The sequence below is a fragment of the Magallana gigas genome, chromosome 3 (genome assembly GCF_963853765.1).
Source record: "Magallana gigas chromosome 3, xbMagGiga1.1, whole genome shotgun sequence".
Lineage (NCBI taxonomy): Eukaryota > Metazoa > Mollusca > Bivalvia > Ostreida > Ostreidae > Magallana > Magallana gigas.
Window position 1 is genome coordinate 9791508 of NC_088855.1, and position 20098 is coordinate 9811605.

The 20098-nt window shown below is 34.1% G+C and overlaps 2 protein-coding genes across 4 annotated transcripts; one reads left to right on the plus strand and one right to left on the minus strand.

Moving 5' to 3' along the window:
* Positions 1 to 660: 660 nt before the first annotated feature.
* Positions 661 to 5853, minus strand: LOC105318259 (nudC domain-containing protein 1). Its single transcript, XM_011415268.4, has 9 exons — positions 5706 to 5853; positions 4509 to 4660; positions 4103 to 4288; positions 3634 to 3823; positions 3308 to 3496; positions 2834 to 3038; positions 2514 to 2655; positions 2094 to 2222; positions 661 to 1422 (listed from the first exon to the last, which is right to left on the minus strand). The coding sequence occupies exons 1-9, from the start codon at positions 5833 to 5835 to the stop codon at positions 973 to 975; spliced, it is 1773 nt and encodes a 590-aa protein (XP_011413570.3). The 5' UTR covers positions 5836 to 5853; the 3' UTR covers positions 661 to 972.
* Positions 5854 to 6018: 165 nt separating this feature from the next.
* LOC105318258 (receptor-interacting serine/threonine-protein kinase 3) lies at positions 6019 to 12886 on the plus strand. 3 transcript variants are annotated; one of them, XM_011415267.3, is made up of 11 exons: positions 6019 to 6074; positions 6510 to 6688; positions 7244 to 7544; positions 7893 to 8106; positions 8445 to 8591; positions 8699 to 8796; positions 9059 to 9704; positions 10389 to 10587; positions 11891 to 11986; positions 12129 to 12349; positions 12661 to 12886. In XM_011415267.3, exons 2-11 carry the CDS (start codon positions 6528 to 6530, stop codon positions 12675 to 12677), a joined length of 2100 nt encoding a protein of 699 aa, XP_011413569.3. In that variant the 5' UTR covers positions 6019 to 6074; positions 6510 to 6527; the 3' UTR covers positions 12678 to 12886. The 3 variants fall into 3 exon arrangements, with proteins under 3 accessions (XP_011413569.3, XP_065934497.1, XP_065934498.1); XM_066078425.1 differs by lacking the exon at positions 6019 to 6074 and having other exon boundaries at positions 6479 to 6688; XM_066078426.1 differs by lacking the exon at positions 6019 to 6074 and having other exon boundaries at positions 6479 to 6688; positions 12132 to 12349.
* The last annotated feature ends 7212 nt before the right edge of the window (positions 12887 to 20098 follow it).

Sequence of the window (20098 nt, forward strand, 5' to 3'; positions counted from 1 at the left end):
CGGATTTTTCACGTGGGTTTCTAAAAAAGCTAGATGAGTATTAAATAAAATACATATATCTGAAGGCTCTTAAATGTGCATTAATTAAAATAGCATACGTTAACTCAAATTATGTACCCTCGCCCTATGTGAAATTAAAATAGTGACTATAATTTTAGCAATTAAAAGTCGCGCGCGGTTTCAATTCGCAAAAGTCTAAGTCCGGCCTTATTTTGCTTAAATTACTTATTCGTGAAATGAATAAAAATTAGCTTAATGTGTTTACACTAAAAACACATCAGACAATCTTTTGCGTTTGATAGCAAAATTAAATATTTGTATTATATCGCGACATTTCCACTCCATAAAAAATTGTTAATTTTACACTGCTTATTGTTTCGAGTTTGTAGACGAAATAATGGGTCTTCAAGTCACAAAAGGAAAATACATGAAGATATTCTATCATTTTTAATGACTACATTCTATCATACTGGTACCCTTTATAAAACTTATGTGAATCAATTAAATTAAGCGCATTGTTGCAATATTATTACGACAGAAGAACTTCAATAGTTACTCAAAATGGAAATTGGTAAAGTATACCGGTATATCTCACGTTGGATCAACTTTTGTGACAAAAACTGATTTTTAATTTATTTAATTTTTTTGGGGGGGGGGGGGTTGGGTTGGGTGGGTAGGTAAAAAACACTGTTACCTTAAATTCTTCCCAAAATTCCAATCAGCGTTGGTTGAAACCATGAACATGGATTATGCTATTTTCATGCAAATTTAAAACTATGAAATATGTACAGCAGAAATTCTTCGTTTCTGGTATCTGTTTTGCTATGATGTTTTTTTTTTGTAACAATAGAAAAGCATGTAAAATAAATTTCTGCACAACACACATAAACTGCAGAACTCACAACTGAGAGCTTAACACGAAATAACTGAGCATTTTTCTCAATTTTTATTGAAATAATTGTATGTGCATGTCTAGTTCATGTGAACTGCATGCAGTACAGATTCAGTCAAAATAAAAAGAGTCTGTGCTGTTGATTGAATTCCAACAATATGGTCTGTACACTCTAAAGAAACTACTTGTTGCTTTGCAATAGTGTTGACTTGCCGCCCGTCTTTACGATTTCTGATGGGTGATGCTATTGCTGCGGGTTGCCTGTACACATAAGCATGGCGCCAAATGTCACAAATTACTGCAAACGAACAGTCTGGGGCACAAACAGAGAATTTACGATTTTGCTTTGATGCCTGAACATATCCAAGGGCATTGAATGTTGAAACATGTTGCCATGGAGACTGGGCTTCTTTACATTCGTTTTCCGGTTGCCATAATATGCCATCAACATCATGTCGCAAACAGAGTGCCGGGGGTTTGTCTTTGCAAAGAGACACAGAAAACAGGAACTGGTTGCTTCCAGTATTTGTCTGAAAAGGTGCAAAAAAAATTTGAGAGACTATTGCAAGTATATATCAAAGTACCTCACTACATCAAAACTTATCCTTTTAACACAACATTACAAGATGTTGATTTTAATTGTTGTGAAACTGTTTGCATCAATCGATGTGGTTAAAAACCATCATAGGTTAGTGTTTAAAGTACTGGGCTCATGAACTGCAGATCATGAATTCGAATCCCCTCAATCTTTTGTTCATACATGTATTTACAGAGTTAAATTTTTGAAGATCAATCGTTTATTCAAAATTGCATATTTTTTGCCTATTTGACTTATATATACTTCTTATGCATCATGTTATCTATCATAATTACATAATTTTCTGCTGATTTAAGAAACCATTTCAAAGTGTAGTAAGCAAACTTAATGTGAAATTATCTATACTCAAAGGAGTACAAATATATAAAATCTGCTTGTTGGAGAATATATATATTAATGTGTTTTGGTGAATTTCTTGAATCATACTTTTAAAAAGTACAAGCACTTACAGAGTTAATCCAAAGAGCTTTAAATATTGACTCGAAACAAAAAACAATCAAACCTCATATTAAAGTTGATGGGGTCAAGATACAAACTGAGACATATATTAAGAGTAATGTACTAACTAATGTACTGTGTTGTATTGTAGATATACATACGTACCTTGTGCGTAACTTTATGCGTATCTCCATCAAACCTCATCAGTGCGGAGCTGTCCTCCGGATACACGTCACACTCCTCCAGCTGCTGGGAGTTGTATGGTTTCTCCTTGCCCTCATCCGGATCTGGATTCTATATCAATTGTACAATAAGGTACATGTACATAAAAGATAAAACACTTGTAAATTCCCATAAGCATACACAAAAGATGAAACTGCATATACTGTAAAGTAGGTACACAACAATATGAAGCCAATACATGTACTACAGGTATCATGAAGAATCGTTTGTCAACTGATATTAATTATCAGGGACAATTAATAAAACCAAAGTGTGCCTTAGAATGTGTAAAATGGATTGAAAAAAGTAATGAATTAAAAGTGTATGGTACTGTAAAACTACAGAAAGTACTCTGGCCCTCACCATTTGGTCTGAGGTCAGGGCGGCCAGTCGTTCGTGGATCTGAGCTACCACTGCAGGGTCCATAGTCATCTCCCCTCGATTGTCTCCCACAACCACCTGGGGCCACACCTGGTCCTCTACTTTACTCAGAGTCAACTCTACCCTGAATAAATAATACATGGCAATTTACAGGTACAGTTCACCCACTAAATAAAAATTCACATACAAGATCTTTTTACATAAGAAAAATTGTGAAATAGAACACAATAAGTATTGCAAATCATCTCTGAAAAGAGAAAATCCTTATTCCTAATTTCATTACTCTCCACCTCTAAGATTACCTCTGGTTTTGTATTGTCCATGTGCTGGATTCCACCTCTACGTCTGCATGGAGCTGTCCTTTCAGTAAATGTTTACCATTTTTTATTCCGAAGTCAATATAGTCGTGTGACAGTGTGTAGTAAACGTCCGCTTTGGTCAGACCACTGGGTAAGGTGAACTGAGCCGTTACTTCCTCTGTGTTCTGTGACCATGTATACTCAGGCTCTGTACAATAGTACGAAATCACACATCCAAGTGAGGAAGAGAACAATCTTTATTTTCATAACATTATAACAATCCGTTTCTCTAGAATACTTTTGCTTTTACTTTAGCATGGAAGTCCATTTATAATAAGTTACCATACTTCAAAAGTATAATGTTTCCTAAACATGACACCTCTCTCTCTCTCTCTCTCTCTCTCTCTCTCTCTCTCTCTCTCTCTCTCTCTCTCTCTCTCTCTCTCTCATATTACACAATCTTAAGACAAAATGAACCTTGCTGATTTAAAGCAGTTTCCATTGGTTCCTCTTCTCTAACAGGCTTCAGTGAGTCAAAATCAAACACAAAACCAGCTTCTGCGGCAACAACTAAAGCAGAACCATCTTTAGTTAGTGCCGCATAGTCAAATGGCCGCCGACCATAGAGTCTTCTAGATCTCTCCAACACCCAAGTGTTTTTATCACCTAGAGTAGAAGAACACGTGTAATTTCATCATTTAACCAATCAGTTAAATAAATATATTCTAATGGAATCAAGCTGCTCTGCGAGTTTAAGTTTATACCAATACAAGTAGTCAAAGTTTGTTAATGTCAAGACAAACCTGAGCTGAGAGTTATCCACTCAATCACTGTTATGTGGGTAGACCGGTATTTGTCTTTCTGCTCAGCATCACAATCTAACACATGGACACACAAACAATGCAGTTTATACCCACTGTCAACACTATGAAGCACTGCGTCTACCAGTAGAAACGGTGTGCTGTTCTCCAAAGGACTATCAGAAAATAAAACCTACAAAGAGACCATGAATACTTATATACTGGTAGATATAAAACACATATCAGTACCTTCTATTAAATCAAATATCTTAAAAATTCCCAAGATTACAAAATGCATGAATTGTTCACTTGACACACAATGCAAATCAGTGAGGAAGCTACCGACAAATCTTAGTTTGAAAGATTTTCATGTCTCAACAATAAAATCATCTTCAAACGAAATACATTTAAATGTATTTATTATTGGTGAAAATTTATCATTGAAAGTATCTAGTCAGATATAATGTGAGACCTTCCACTGATGTGAAGTACTCCGGTCTCCGGTACAGTACAGGTGGAATCTCCCAGCGCCGTCACCAATCACCGCCATGTCCTCAGACACAAAACGCACGGACGCATTCAACCGTTCAGGGACTGCACTCTGTGTGTTCATATCTGGTATGTTTCCTACTTGTCCAGAAATAAAGACACTTGTGTCCTACAGGGAAAAAAAAATATATTTCAGTAAATACAATATACATAATTATTACAATTCTTTTTGCAAGTACCAGTATTCTTATTTAATCAAGTAAATGCATGTACTTTGAACAAATTTTTTCCATAAAAAACTTAAACATAGATAGCAGATTGATCAGATTATAAAGCTCAGCTTGCTGGTGAGGAGATAGGTTTATCAGTCATATTAATGAATAACTTGCTGTTGATACTGCTTGAAGAATTCCCCAACAGTTGTCAGTGAGGAAGACACTATCTGTATTCCAAGGGTCCTGGTACAAGTGATTATGAACACCAAAGAGTTTAGCATGGTGGTAGGAGTACTGATCCTGAGACAGTGAGGTAAAGGCAAGACCTGTGAAAACCAAAGAGGAAAATACTAAATACTAATCCTATACAATGTAACTGTTTTTCACCATATCTTTCCTCATCAGAGTCATAAGCTTACCATTGCACATCAAAATTATTTTAAAAAGTAATGGCTCTATCTGTTTTTTCAACACACTTTGGCTGTGCAACATATTATTGCATCCCCTTTCAATAACTCCAAACAAAATAAAGACCAAGTTAGTGTATGAAGCTATTTTTAAATTTGTCCACCTGTTGACTTGAATGGATTACCGGTACTGTATTAAAAGTACTGCGATAATGAAAATGCATATTTTTTGGATATCTATGGTGGATCTGGTGGAACACTTATGATGCAAATATTTCTTCTTCTAATTACTGGACCAAAACTTATCTCATGGCCTCACTGCATAATATCTTGAGCAAAAAAAAGTTAAGATTATCTGTTTTGAAACGCCCCCTCTACCACTTCAGGTTTCAATACACAACCAAAAATAGAAAGTCTACAGGGATATTGCATTGCAAAAGACATGAAAGTACCCAGGATGTTAATGTTAAAAAAACTGTTTGAGGTTTCCTGAGTTCTTCTGAATGGAGGAAAGATGTAAACATTTTCAATTGTAAATCTCTGCACAATGTTATTTTTGTTCCTGTGAAATTACTCTGGTAAAAACGGATAATGTATCGATGAAGAAATCTTGGATTTTTCCCCCTTTTTATCGACTTGAATTGTACTCCATTGACAGTTAAATTCATTGTAATTAAAAGTCATCAAAAAGTGATTGAAGCAATAACTTGGGACAGACTTTAGCACTTTATGATAATTAGTGAGATAAACATTATGATTTATTTCATTACATTTACACCCCAACAATAATTAAGATTCAGTCAACCAGTGAACAAGTAAATATGGTCTCTAAATGTGTAGACATGGTCTTATGGTCTGTACTTTCACTTTCACATCAGCTGCAAATTTAAAACCAAATTAAGTATTTTGAACCAGTGTTGACAAATGACAATACATTCATACACTGTAGTAAAAGTGTTACTACCATTATCAAATTTGCATGTATACGTAGGCAAAGGATCTAGACTAAGCTTGTATCCATCAAAGTTAGGATCCAGTAGTTCACGGCGAACACACAGCTTGTCAGCCATTTTATCAAAAATATGGAATGGCATATGTTACGAAGCGAAAAAACCTGTCCGTAAGTTTTAAAAGTGAACTGCTTTTAAACAGCTTTTATTTATATTCACTTCTTAAATTATTAAATTTTTAATCAGATATGTTATGTTTTTCTTTTTGAAACATATTCAGATTTTTAAAATACCTTTTTCGTTTTGAACAAAACTTAACATAAAACTAATCTATAAAAATAGGTAAGGGGATTTCCCATATGTAAGCACAATTTCAGCTCAAGGCAAGATTAATTTTATATTACATGTCAATTGTTTTTGTTCTATAGTGTAACTTGTTGAATGATAAACTATAGCAGATATTTAAGTTGCACTCCAACTTTAAGATAACCCTAATCTTAACCCATAACGTTAACCATCAGAATTTAATGCAATAATATTTTTTTTTCAATGTACCAATAAATATTTTATCACCTTTTCAAAATCTTTCACTTATAATCAAGAAAAACCAAGTAAATTAGAATAAATGATGTTATAGAAACAACACATCTGTTGTCAAAAATATATGCATGTCACTTCTTATGCCAGCTGTATATGCTACTTTCAGTTTATCCTTCCACATAATTGAAATAAATATTATTAATTATATATATATATATATATATATATTTTTTTTTTGCTTCCATTACAAGGTATCAATATTTAATTTTAATTTCTAGGGGCTTTTGAATTGAAACATGTCAGAGGTTACAATTCCTATAGTCAACCAGGGTGAAATAGAGCTGGAGGATCTTCCAATTGGAAGAGGCGGGTACGGGACCGTGTACAGAGGAAAGCACCGACAGTTTGGCCATGTAGCTGTCAAAACTTTAATAAACAATGGGCAATTACCAAAGAAGTAAGTCTTCATAATTGTCATAGGTGGAGGGAGAGTAACATGCTTGTGAGATAGATCATTTGTTAAGGAGAGGGATCTTATTTAGTGGGTGCTTAATGCATGTACCAGTAGTTTACATCAATCAGGTCAATGTTACTTGCCGAGTTTGAATGTAAAGTGAAGATGATGCAGTATAATATGCGAGCAAACCTTCACCTTGATTGAAGCAGTGACTTTTGAGTTTAACATTCTTGTGTCATAATGTCATGTAGTTTTACAGCTTAAAAATGTTAACAAAAAAAGATTATAAGTATTCCTCATCGAGAGAATATAAAAATGCAATAATATTTTAACTTGTTTTTTTTCGTGTTTGCATCAATGGTCAAGTCACAAAATAGTTAAGACAAATGAATACATGAACAGAATGGAATGGACAAAAATATTTAACATTTTGTAAAACAACAAAATCTGTTAATTAATTATTAGGTCTGAATATTGCTTATAGCTACCCTCAATTAAACATCAACAATAAAAAAGAAACATGTTTTTATCAAAGACTTCCTTACTTCTTTGCAGACACCTAGATGTACTTTTAGAAGAGGCCAAAAAACTGATGGAGTTTTGTGAACATGATGGTATTCTTCACCTTCATGGCCTCATCATGCAGAGGGACAACTACTCCCTCATTTTGGAGTACATGCCCCTTGGGAGCCTCATTGACTTCCGCAAACAATTCACCCCTCGGTTTCCCCTCTTTGTCAGATTTTTTATGCAGGTCTCATCAGCCATGGATTTTCTTCACTCCCATAAACCAACTATTCTTCACCTAGATCTGAAAGCAGACAATATTTTGTTGGATGGTGCTATGAATGCAAAGGTTTGATATGGGAAAAAATGTTTGCCCTCTCCTGACTGAGTTTGATAAAATGGAAATTCATTTTTTTTTCAAAGTTGCATGCACCTTAATCAAATAGGAAATAAATTTTCTAAAATAACTTGATTTTCAACAAAAAATGGAAACTCTTAGATTGAGATTGATCACATGAATGATTAATAATATATTGAGTTGCCTACTTATTCTTCAGGAGAGGGAAAACAAACAATTTTTAAAGATGAAAATGTGCTTTGAAATTGACATTCGGTTTTTTGAAATAAAATTAAAACAAAGAATTTGAAAATAGAAAACTGTTGTGATCTTTACATACATGTATATATTTTGCATCAGGTATCTGACTTTGGTTTATCCGAATGGAAAACTGTGACAATGACGGCCACTCGACGGACAGATATCGCGGACTCAAGTGAGCGTCGTTGTACGGTATCGCATGTACCTCCCGAGCTGTGGATTGACATCAATACACCTGCAGACCGATTCTTTGACATCTACAGCTTTGGTATTTGTGTCTGGGAAACTCTGACAGGAGCAGTCCCTTATGGGAGTATGTGAACATGTACTAGTCAGATTTGTAAAATCAAAAATAGTGCATGTTTGATATAAAATTCAAGACATGCAATTTAATCCCAAAAAATCCTTGCAAAGTGAAGTGCAGTAAAACAGGTTATAGTGAACACGCTTATAAAGAATTGACACTTTCAGCGAAGTGTTTTTCATTCCCCATGGCACTATTACATGTTGTAAACTTGATGAATGTAATGAATTACGCTCATAATGAAGTAAACTCGCCCATCCCTGGCACTTCATTATAAGCGTGTTTTACTGTAGTAACTTCACAGTAAAAAGGACTTATATCATAACTTCTTGCTTTTGACTTTTTAGATGCTAGAGATGACTTGATTCGATCGGCAGTACTGAGTGGACAGCGCCCTGATTTTAGTCTCATTCCAAGGTTTTGTCCACCCTTTCTGACAAATATTATAACCCGTTGTTGGCATCAGAAACCAACACAGAGACCATCGTTTAGTAGTAAGCATGAAGTTGAGACATACATTAATATTCATAGACTTATATTGACATATTTTTCCTTGTGACAAGATTATGTATTTTTTATGAATACCCGGTACCTTTTTAAGCATTGAAAAAAGAGATTGAGGGAGAGTTTGAAAAAGAATTTAAAAAAGACATCATTGCTGCAATGAAAGATGTACGAAGAGAAATAAAAGAGTCTTATGTAAGTATAGCATATATGAAAGAAGCAATCATCTTTTTAACTTACAATAATGAAGTGATTGTTCTGAGCAATAATAAAATGAGAAACAATCTGATCAAAATGACAAATCATCTGTTCTGGTACACTGTTGCCTATTCATTGGTGATAGGCACATTAAAATGTTTGATTCTCTAGGAGAAAACTTTCAGAGTATTTAAATTTGTTTTGCTGCCTCAAAATGTAAATTTAATTAGTGATTAAATTTGACCTCTTTGTTATTTAGCCTCCGAATGACCTTATCCATATTTACACCAATCACATTGACCACCTGACCATTCCAGAACCTTCTCCGACTACTCTTCCTAAACAGCTGGATTCAGGTCAAAGGTCATATGTGACCCCAAATTCACAACAGCTGTCAACTTCTCAGGTTTCCCAGCAGCCTGTCGCCATGGAGACAGATGTTGAAACAGTAGAAACTGTATTATTCAAAAAGGAGTCGGATATGACAAATGCCGAAAAAACATTTAGAAAAATTTTACGAGATCCACTAGCTTTACTTATGGCTCGAACTCAATATTGCAAAAACTTTTTTAATAACCTTGACCTTAAATATAAAACTATTTTGAATGATGATGACAAATTAAAAGAGTATTTAGATCAGGATGAAATGTTCAAGAAGGAAATTTTATGCCCTGGAAATGACTTCTGGGGGAATATCAGTGGAACTCACCTACGCATTGCTAAGGATAGAGCACAGGGCTGGAAGCAAGCACATCTTAATGAGTTAGAGGGTATAACAAGATCAGGTCATTATGGCAAGTCAGATTACAATCAAAGAAATGTGGAAACTTCTCGAACAGAAAGAAGGAAACGAGTGGATAAAACCTTCAGTGAACATCCACATGTTACGGAGCTGAAAAATAAAAGTCAGTTGATCTTTATTTTCTAGACATACCTGGACAGGGTATTTTAGTATTTTTTCTACCTGTACAGGGTTATTTTAGTATTTCTTCATTAATTTATAGTCTGTCTCAAGTATTGTACTGTCACAATTAGACAATTTTTAATTAAAATACACATACCTGGGAAAGATGTACAAGTGAAATTGATAAAAGGGAAAATATCCAAGGTATCTTCATTGACACATTATCATTTTTCACTCAGAAAATTTCACAGGGTGAAAAACATATTTCTTTCACAGATGTATAATGGGAAATGTTGACATTTTTTCTTCATTCAGAGGTCACTTGGATTACCTTGCACAATTGTTCAATTTCATCATTCGGGTACTTTCAAAACTCTGCTGCAATGCAAAATCCTTGTAGACATAATATTTTTGAGCCATATATTGAAACCTGATATTTTTTGTATATTCTGTGGTTTCATCATTTTTTGTTGGGCACCAAATTTTGTTGTGAAGTGGATGAATAAAATCAAATGCTTATTGAAGTTGGAAACCTGGCATCACTTTGTATTTGTATTGTTCACAGATGTACGAACTTCCCTCTACACTGGGCATTTTCACAAAATCCATGAAAAATTGATGAATTTGAATGTTAAACAAACCACAGTATATAAATTTGCAATATCATTTCTTGATTCTTTGCCAGGTAATTACACTAGAGTGAAGAAAGCATTAGATAATCCCCGACTGTATGAATCTCTGATGATGAATCCTGATGTGGCAGCCGGAAACAACCCCCTCAGTCTGACCACGCTGGACCCAGAGGTCATCAAATTTGCTAAGGACCCCATTCTTCTTTTAGTCCTTCTGCGTACCGACTATACTCTTATGAATAAACTGATGAAGTAAGTACTTAGAAAAAGTGAGTTATTGCCTTATTTATGTGCACAAAATCCGCCATTTCTTGTCAGTGATTTACTGTGGAATCAGTTTTATTCGTGGTAGTGGTATGTTATGAGCCAAATTTTTCCTGGTTTGTGGGTACGTAATTTCATTGGTAGAAAGTTAGGGATAATTTTAATAAATATTAAACAAATGCTTGTACATACCGGTACATGTGTGGGGGTGCAAAGGTTACCCACAAAAGCCACGAACACTGGTCGCCCATGAACAATTTCACAGTACTGTGTGACAACAAGCAGTAAGATTTCAATGAAAATTGCATTAGAAATACATGTAATTAAAGGGACTTGGACACGATTTGACTTCAAATTTTCAAATTTTATTTTTCTATTTTCACTTTTTATACTGATAAATATAGAAGTTTATAATGCTCTGTCAAAATTTGAAAGTCAAATATCAAGTTATAAGCAAGATACAGAGTTCATAATTCTTTGTTTTGTAAACAAAGCTCGAATATTGTCATTTTTTACATATGTGTTGTATTGGTGTAAGTTTCAATCAAATGTATCTTTCTTTTGTTGATAATAGTATATATGAATATATTGAATTAGTTTAAATTGTTTTTTACATGTCATTTTTTCTAAAAAATAGTAATTCTCTACATTACATTTTTTGTAAACAACTATAAGACTCGAGCTTTGTTTACATAACAATCAATTTTTACCTCTGTATCTCACTTGTAACTTGACTTTAATCTTCAATATTTTAGCCAATCATTTAAAATGCACCAGTAAACCATTTTATACATAAAAAATAAAAATAAAATTTTTGATCTCAAATCGTGTCCAAGTCCCTTTAAGAGGTGAATGTAGATTTCTTTTTATATAATAAATATGAGGAGTTAATATCTGCATAAAATTGTGAGAAGCATACCACACCAAAACTAAAATCTCACTTTATTTTTCTGTTGAAAGTTGTGAGATATTTGATACACTGTAATCATATTCATAATCTTAATAAAAGTTTAGTGTTCACAATTTTATATCCTCAATATATGATACAAAAAAGTAGAATTACCATTTCAAGTAAAATAAGGAATCTACAGTATGAATTAAATTCCTCATCTGATCAAATATACATGTAGCTAAAATTCATCACATGTTCGGTACTAGTATTTTGTTTAGAGAGAACGTTTTAAAATAGATGGATTAAAAACAATAAGGCCAGGAAAAACCCTGATTTACAGGATGCGGAGAATAAAACATTGATTTCACGGCAATAAATGATAAAATGTCTCCATTTTAGACCAGAAAATCAAGAGTTGTTGATGAAGGTGTTTGCTGCGGCAAAACAGAAGTTACCTTTGCCAGGTGGAGGATATGTAACACGGCCAAGTAGCAGGTAAACGAGAGAGAGAGAGAGAGAGAGAGAGAGAGAGAGAGAGAGTACAGACATTGCAATGTTTAATATGTGTATTCACAGTAAACAATATTGGGTTAGAATGAAACAACTGAGATACCAAACTTTAATTTAAATCTTTTAGCAGTAGAAGGTTTAACCCAATGGAGATGCTGAATAATCCTGACATGATGATGGCGTATGAGATGATGGGGGGTAATCCTCTGAGGATGATGAGGGGTTTAGGAAGACGAACCCCCAACATGTCAATGGACAGTGATGAAGAGGATGATTACTTTTATATGGGTCGCAGAGAGGCACCAAGAATTAATAAAAACCATGACTTCTTGAAATATCATAGAAAAGGTACAGCGACATTCAGTTTTTCCCCTTTAGTAATGAGTAATGGAATAGAGAAATTTTCTGTAGAAGCAAATTGTGCAAATTTTTTCTCTAAAATAATTTCTTTTTCAATGAATCAGTTGTTGATCTTAATTAAGAGATGGCTACCTATAGGCTAGCTTCATTATGGAATTGAACATTTGGTTCTCAGATATTATAAAGAAAGGGTTTAAGGTTAGGTCATAGAAACATGCAGACCAGTGCATTTGAAAGACTGAAATCAGTGATTATATACTCAATTTTTTTTAATGATTACAACATCTCTTATTTTACAGATTCGGATAAAAAATGACCATTGAAAGTTCTTGCCTATAGACCCTGAAAGTTCTCCCCTGAGTCTCAGAGCAGTTACTGACCATTTCCAGATTAACCAAGGAAGATTTGATTGTGATGATTGAAACTAAAGTTTATGATTTCATTGAAAACCAGTATCTTATACATATACATGGAAAATTATTAATGTATAGTGTATACCAAAAATAAATTTTAATGCAAAATGGACATACCAGTTATCTTTTTGTTTATCATAGAGTACCATGAATTATTTTTTTGAACCCAGTTCTTCATTAAAAATTGCTTAGTATAATTTTGTAATGTAATATATTAATTTACACATTATCACCTGGTGTTTATGATGTTAAAGACTATTATTGAGGTGTATACATGTGTAGCGAATTTGCACTTATGATACATACAATATAAGGTGGACAAGATTTGTACGTCTTTCAGCCATGGGAATTTTTAAACTATCAGAAGGATCGATATCAAAGAAGTTGGTGTTTTCATCTTTTAGTGATATCAGAGACATAAATGACATGTTAGCAAGGAATTCATTTTCATGTAAAATAGCGAGAATCGCCAATTTGGTCATAGTATCCTCAATCTGCTAGGCAAACTATTTAAGGAATAAGGAATCATTCTTTGAGTATTATGAGGTGATAATTAGAACATATTGCAAGAGCAGTAACTCTGTCATTCTTGACAACAGCTGGGCTGATGTACACGTACATTAATTAGTGACCTTTGTGGTGAAATAAGAATTTTTTTTTACGATAAAATACAATTTTCTTGTGCTGTGTTTACGAAAGAACTTAAAAAAATTAATCTTTATTGCTAAAGTTTCTCATGGCGATGAGTGATGTCTATAATTTCTTATACATGTACAATGTGGCAGGCACAAATTATTACTTTTAGTCAATGTTTGTTCTTTTAACATACAATTAAACAAGAGGCTCACCAGAGGAACGATAGGTATGATAAAATCAGCTTAATGGAGTCATAATACAAACTATCTGAACAATATAGTATTATACATTGCTATGACCTTCACATATGACCTTGCTACTTGGTTCAAGGTCGCTACACACCCCGCCTTTACCCAATTGCTGTGTATGTGAAGTATGTGCCAGATAGGGTTAAGGATGGAGTGAATATGCTTTTGAAAAAGATTTGTTTGTTTGATGGGTCTGATATCATCTTGATCTTTGACCTATAAATGACTTTCAAGTTCACTGCACACCCTTTGACCAAAGGCACTCTGAGGATGAAGCATGAGCCAAATTGGACCAAAGGGAGATAGTAAATGACAAGGACAAGGATTTTGCAAATAATTCTGCTCTGACCTTAACCTTATACATAAAAACTTGGTTCTAGGTCACTTCACACCCTTTATTAAACTAAACGCACTTTGTTAGTGAAGTATGAGCTAGATTGGGCTGAGGGGAGAGAATATATATCCCAATAACTGATCTCGGACAGACAGACGGACGGACAAAATAATGGACTGATCACCATAGGGCGCACGAAGAGCGGGGCCCTAATTAAGGTGAAATTTTATGCATATTATAACTGCATGAAATAACAAATTAAAAACTACAAACAAAGTTATAACATTGGTAGCGGTTTTTCTTTGAAATCGCAACAATAACTGAAGATAAACCAGCAGTGGGTGGAGCTTAGAACCATTTTAACAATTAAGAGCTTGGACTTTGGGTAGTTGTGTCAAACAGCAATGTGATGTAGGCCTGTTTATTTCATCGCTGGCCACTCAGCCAAGGCTCTGTGGAATCAACAAGATTTGTCTGGTTTTTGAGCTAAGACTACGCAATCTGTGTATATTTCACTTGAAACCAGCGTCATTTAAACTTGTTTTGACGCAAGAAATAGATAGTTACGTCATATCGAAAGTCCAAGGTCTTGTTAAAATGGTTCTATATTCTATAACAAAACTGTGCCGTTTTCTTTTATGTCTTTGAAAATGTACAAAACAGTTGAAAGCAGTAAGATTTTAGTACCATATTCACGCTTGATAAATGTTCACATTTCTTCTCATTGTCTAAAGCCAAGGTCCGGAACCCACACAGGTCCCTCCTATGGTAGAGAATTGTACATACTCGCCGTGGTTTGCGACATTTTCTTAATCAACGCCGTACGTTGTTGGGATGGGGAGGGGGTCCAAACACTTTACACAGATATCTGTATTGGATCTTTGTATGCCTTGACCCCCATCTCCGATATGTGTCCCGGTCCGCCAAGGAGCTCAGTATCATGCAATTTAAAGTTAAAATGGAAGTTCTGTAAATAGATAGACTCCGCTGTCTCCTTTTAGTGAATTTCCCCCAATTGATGATTCATTTCACTTGTGAGAGCATAAGGTCATCTTGCTTGCAAACATTTTTGTTTGCAAAGGAATTTAGTTTACATTGGCAAAGATTCGCAAAATCCATTGATTTATTACCAACGACTGTCATCCGAGGTATGTACAATTTGTGCGGGATAGCAAGAAAATTGTAATTTGGTTGTTTAATAACAATCATTAGAAAATAACACATGTACAAATGTAAGCATTTAACTGAACCATGATACAAGACGCATCCAGTGTCACCACCCTTCGTCCAAATAAAGAGCTCTAACTCAGAATACACAAAATGAATAAACTATTACTTAATACACCAAAAAACAATGAATATACTCTTGTTTTTCTCTGTAGCTTTTAACTGAATTCTATAAGTGAGTTTTAATTTTGAAATGATATTGAAGCGTTTGTTTGAATCAGTATTACTCCTTCAGGGAAAACATTTGAGGGTTTAAACATTTCTAACGATAAAAATTTTGCAATTTGCACTGAAAATGTGGGTTATGGTCTAAGTAAGTAAAGAAGGGGCTCGGTCGCTCCCTCTTAATTGCGTAAAATATGATCTAACACTTCTACATAATTTACAGCAGTTGTACGGTTAAAATTAGAATATTAAGTATGGAAACCCCGCTTTCGCCCCAACAATTCGTCGTTTGAATTTATTGCTTTACTGTATAGAACAAAATCGATTCGTAGTGTTATCACAGACAAAGACATTGGAAAATGTTAATATTTCTTCACAAGGTTTGTAATATACCTATGCTTGCATATTCATTTTATCAACACATAAGATGCTAGCTACGGTGGTTAAAACATATAATATAATATAATATTAGCATATAATTCTAATTACTATATAATGCTACAGAAATAAGGCTGCTATCGTTTTGAATGGATTATGTTCTGTGTATATTCAACTTGTTCAATTCGGCGAAGTTTGTGTTTAAGGTGAATTTAAAAAAATAAATAACAAAAATCTTTTGCACACTTAAACAATAAAATGCTTTCTTTGGTGATTCATTCGGGATATGAAGGTAGCGACATTGCAGGAAAAATACATAACCCGCGTTAGAAAGCATTTCATTGTTTATATTAACATCTTTCTTTAACTAATTAATAAATTGATTATGAAAAGTTAGTAAAATTCACTAAATTACTGTTAATGTACATAAGACTTTAGTACGTTAGCTAAAAGAAACAACCAAATCGTCTCTTGTGAGACTTTGAGTCTGGCACCATCATGAATATTTCGTGCAGTCCGTGAGTTTACTTACTTAGGTCGCTGTAGATTTCGACCAATCGATAAATGGGGCGTGTAAATTTCAGTTTGGCTGTTTCTATAGAGCTATGAATTGACTATATTTTTCCGTAAGAAAAAAAGGAAATTAAACATGGTAGATGTAAATATAAATGTATGAAATCACACACGGCGCGTGCGAGCAGTTAGCAGAGGATGGTTGTAACTCCTTCATGGCACCTTATTTCCTACCTCTAACTTTTGTAGAGGTCCATGTTTGCTCTGCTCCTGTTTTGTATTTTTCTTTTGCACTTCGGATCTTGAATACTGTTAGTTATCACTACTTTTCATCTTTATCCTTATCATTAAATAAACTAAGTCTTGATTTTTTTTTTAAATAGAAGAACCATGGATCCTCATTCCAGAGCCCAGGATCTGAACCGATGTGACCTTTGTGAGACCGCCATAGTACACAGCTACTGTGACTTTTGTCATATCAACCTCTGCACGCCATGTATAGGCAAACACATCTCAGATGGATATGACAATATATAAATAGTGCCTGTTTGGGAGGGTAACAGTTGAAATTGACACCCCGAGAAAACCATTGTCAACCGACGCGAAGCTTGCCAACCTGGATGGAGGATATGAGCAACTTACAACAACAATGTCCAAGCAAGGAGAGCAATGGCACAAAGAAATCGACATCATTATCAACAGAATGAAAACTGAAATCAATGAGATTAAAATGAAACACAGAGATATTTTACAGAAACATTTGAATGAAATCAGACAGATACAGTCTCTCATAAAAGAAACAATACAAGCCAAAAGAAAAATCGAGAAATCCACTGAAGTATCTCCAACCATTGAATACAGCTCTAAGATCGGAGAGTTCAGCAGGCTTCCAAACAAGGTTCAAGTATCACTGCCAACATTCATTCCAAATCCTATAGACCGGGAGAAGCTGTATAGTTTGTTTGGAAAGATAACCCCATTATCTACTGATACAGAAGCAAATGCCTTGTCACTTAACCAACCCAGAACTTCAATCAGAGAACTGGATGAACCGCAGATTGTCGCCACAATACAGACGGGGAATGAAAAACTACAAAGTGTTACCTGTCTAAATGAATGGAGGATATGGACGAGTGGAGAGTCCAATAAAATCAAATGCTTCAACATTAAAAGTTCACTCATCCAGGCAATTACATCTTCGCTAGCCAAGGGTTTTCGGTCCACTTTGCTCCCCATATGGGGAGCAAAGTGGACCGAAAACCCTTGGCTAGCGAAGATGGGCAATTAAAACAAAATCAGAAGAATGGCCCGATGATATAGCTGTAGACAGTGATGGGGACCTAATTGTCTCTGATGGAGAAATTGGGACAGTGTATAAGATAAAGAATGGAGAGAGAAAAGAGTTAATCAGATTAAATACTATAGTAAATGGGTGCCTAATAAACTGTGTGTCATCTCTACTGGTGATCTCCTGGTTACCATCTTCAGTGATGATGAAACTCGATCCAAAGTTGTCCGTTGCTCGGGATCTACAGAGAAACAAACAATTCAATTTGATGATGAAGGTAAACCTCTGTACTCAGGGAATGGTAAAATTAAATACATCACTGAGAACAGAAACCATGACATGACATCTGTGTAGCTGACTGTGGGGCCGGTGCAGTAGTGGTGGTTAATCAGGACGGGGAGCTCAGATGGAGATACACCGGTCATCCCTCAGTTACCAGGAACGAACCATTTAAACCATTTGGTATCACAACAGACAGTCAGAGTCGTGCACTGACAACGGATTGCAACAACCATTGTATCCACATCCTGGATCAGAATGGACAGTTTCTCCGTTACATTGATAACTGTGATCTGAGAGACCCTTTTGGTTTATGTGTGGACAATAATGACAATCTGTTTGTGTGTGAATTAAACAAAGGCAATGTAAAGAAAATCAAATATCTTAAGTAGACATTATCAAATGTAAAAATTTGATGTAAATCAAACGAAACTTGCCTTTTTCTGCGTATATGGATTATTGAATTTCATTGTTGGAATTTATATAAAATAGATTTATACTTTGCATTCTACACGAGGGTTGTTAGAAAAATTCGTGGACAGGTTCGATTGTGAGCGGACTATTCCCATGATACCAGCGAAATTTTTCAGTTTTAAATTTGAGGTGGTTTTTAATAAATATGTAAAGATTTGTTAATTTAAAATGCACCTTAAAAATATACACCTTACTTATTATGATAAGATATGCTTCACGGAGCATATCTATGGGGCGCCGTTTTAATATTTTTGAGGTATTTTCTGATATCAGAAAATGATTTTTTGATATCAAGAATTCGAATTTCTGATATCAGGAAATGATTTTTTGATATCAAAAATTCGAATTCTTGATATCAGAAAATACGATCCATTTTCTGATATAAAAAAAATCGATTTTCTGATATCAAAAAAATCATTTTCTGATATCAGAAATTCGATTTTTTGATATCAGAAAATGATTTTTTGATATCAAAAATTGAAACTGATTTTTTGATATCAAGAATTATATTTTCTGATATCAGAAATTCAAAGAAAATGGCGAATAAATTTCACCTATTCAATGAATACTCCCTTGACCCAAAATTAAATTGCCGAACTACAGAGTCATTTTGCATTTAAATATTTGTTGTTTTTTATTTATTTTAATGTAAAATTTAATAAGTGTTCTTGATAATTCTGGTCTTATGTATTGAAAGCGCTAACTGTGGGTCTGTATAACTCTTTATATTATGCGAGGCCATCATTTTTCAATATTCACAGCAAATCGCAAAGAAAGCAGTGTTGATCATTGTATATGTGGCAAAACTTGCCAGAATGAAACCAGGTTTAAAATAAGGCATTCATTATTATTCTTAAGAGACATCTACAGGCTTGAAACATATTTTCTTACAAATTACAAAAGTTGCAATATAGGGAGCATTCATTAAGTTGATAGTAATTTTATGTAAGTCTTATTTTCCGATATCAAAAAATAGATTTTCTGATATCAGAAAATGTAAATGATTTTTTGATATCAAAAAATGATTTTGTGACATCAAGAATTCGAATTTTTGATATTAAAAAATGATTTTCTGATATCAAGAATTCAATTTTTTGATATCAAAAAATCAACTTTAATTCTTGATATCAAAAAATCTATTTTGTGATATCAGAAAATCACTTTTTGATATCAAGAATTCGAATTTGTGATATCAAAAAATGATTTTCTGATATCACAAAATAGATTTTTTGATATCAAGAATTAATTTTTGATATCAAGAATTATTTTTTGATATTAAAAATTCGAATTATTGATATCAAATATTTATTTTTTGATATCAGAAAATACCTCAAAAATATTAAAACGGCGCCTCATACATATCAGCTTTTGTTATCTATCATAAACGATATTTCATATGACGTTAAAATAACCGATTATGGATGACTCGCGCATGAAAATTAAGTCAAAAACGTTAACGTCAATGGGCATCTTGGAGCACTACCGGTAAATTGTATGCAAGCAGGAAAATCTCCGATGAGACCAAAAGGTTCTTAGATATTGCAAGAGATGGCCCACATATGTCTTGGTCAATGGTTTACAAATGGAATCAGATGTTTGAAGATGGCTTACAAATGGAATCAGATGTTTAAAGATGGAAGGACTCTGATATTTTGAGCTCTTGCTGCAACCCCACCCCCCAATCAATACAAACCGGATCTTGCACCTATGGATTTCGCTTTATCGAAACTTTCGACAAAGATTTTCGGACCTAAATGATCTTCGATCTGCCACAAAAGACAT

Coding starts and splice junctions, on each gene's coding strand:
- LOC105318259 (XM_011415268.4), bottom strand. CDS start 5,835: ATGCCATTCCATATTTTTGATAAAATGGCTGACAAGCTGTGTGTTCGC. Junction 4,289..4,508: donor TTCTTCAAGCAGTATCAACA/GCAAGTTATTCA, acceptor TTTTCCCTGTAG/GACACAAGTGTCTTTATTTC. Junction 2,223..2,513: donor CCCTGACCTCAGACCAAATG/GTGAGGGCCAGA, acceptor CAATTGATATAG/AATCCAGATCCGGATGAGGG.
- LOC105318258 (XM_011415267.3), top strand. CDS start 6,528: ATGTCAGAGGTTACAATTCCTATAGTCAACCAGGGTGAAATAGAGCTG. Junction 6,689..7,243: donor AATGGGCAATTACCAAAGAA/GTAAGTCTTCAT, acceptor ACTTCTTTGCAG/ACACCTAGATGTACTTTTAG. Junction 8,592..8,698: donor ACAGAGACCATCGTTTAGTA/GTAAGCATGAAG, acceptor TACCTTTTTAAG/CATTGAAAAAAGAGATTGAG.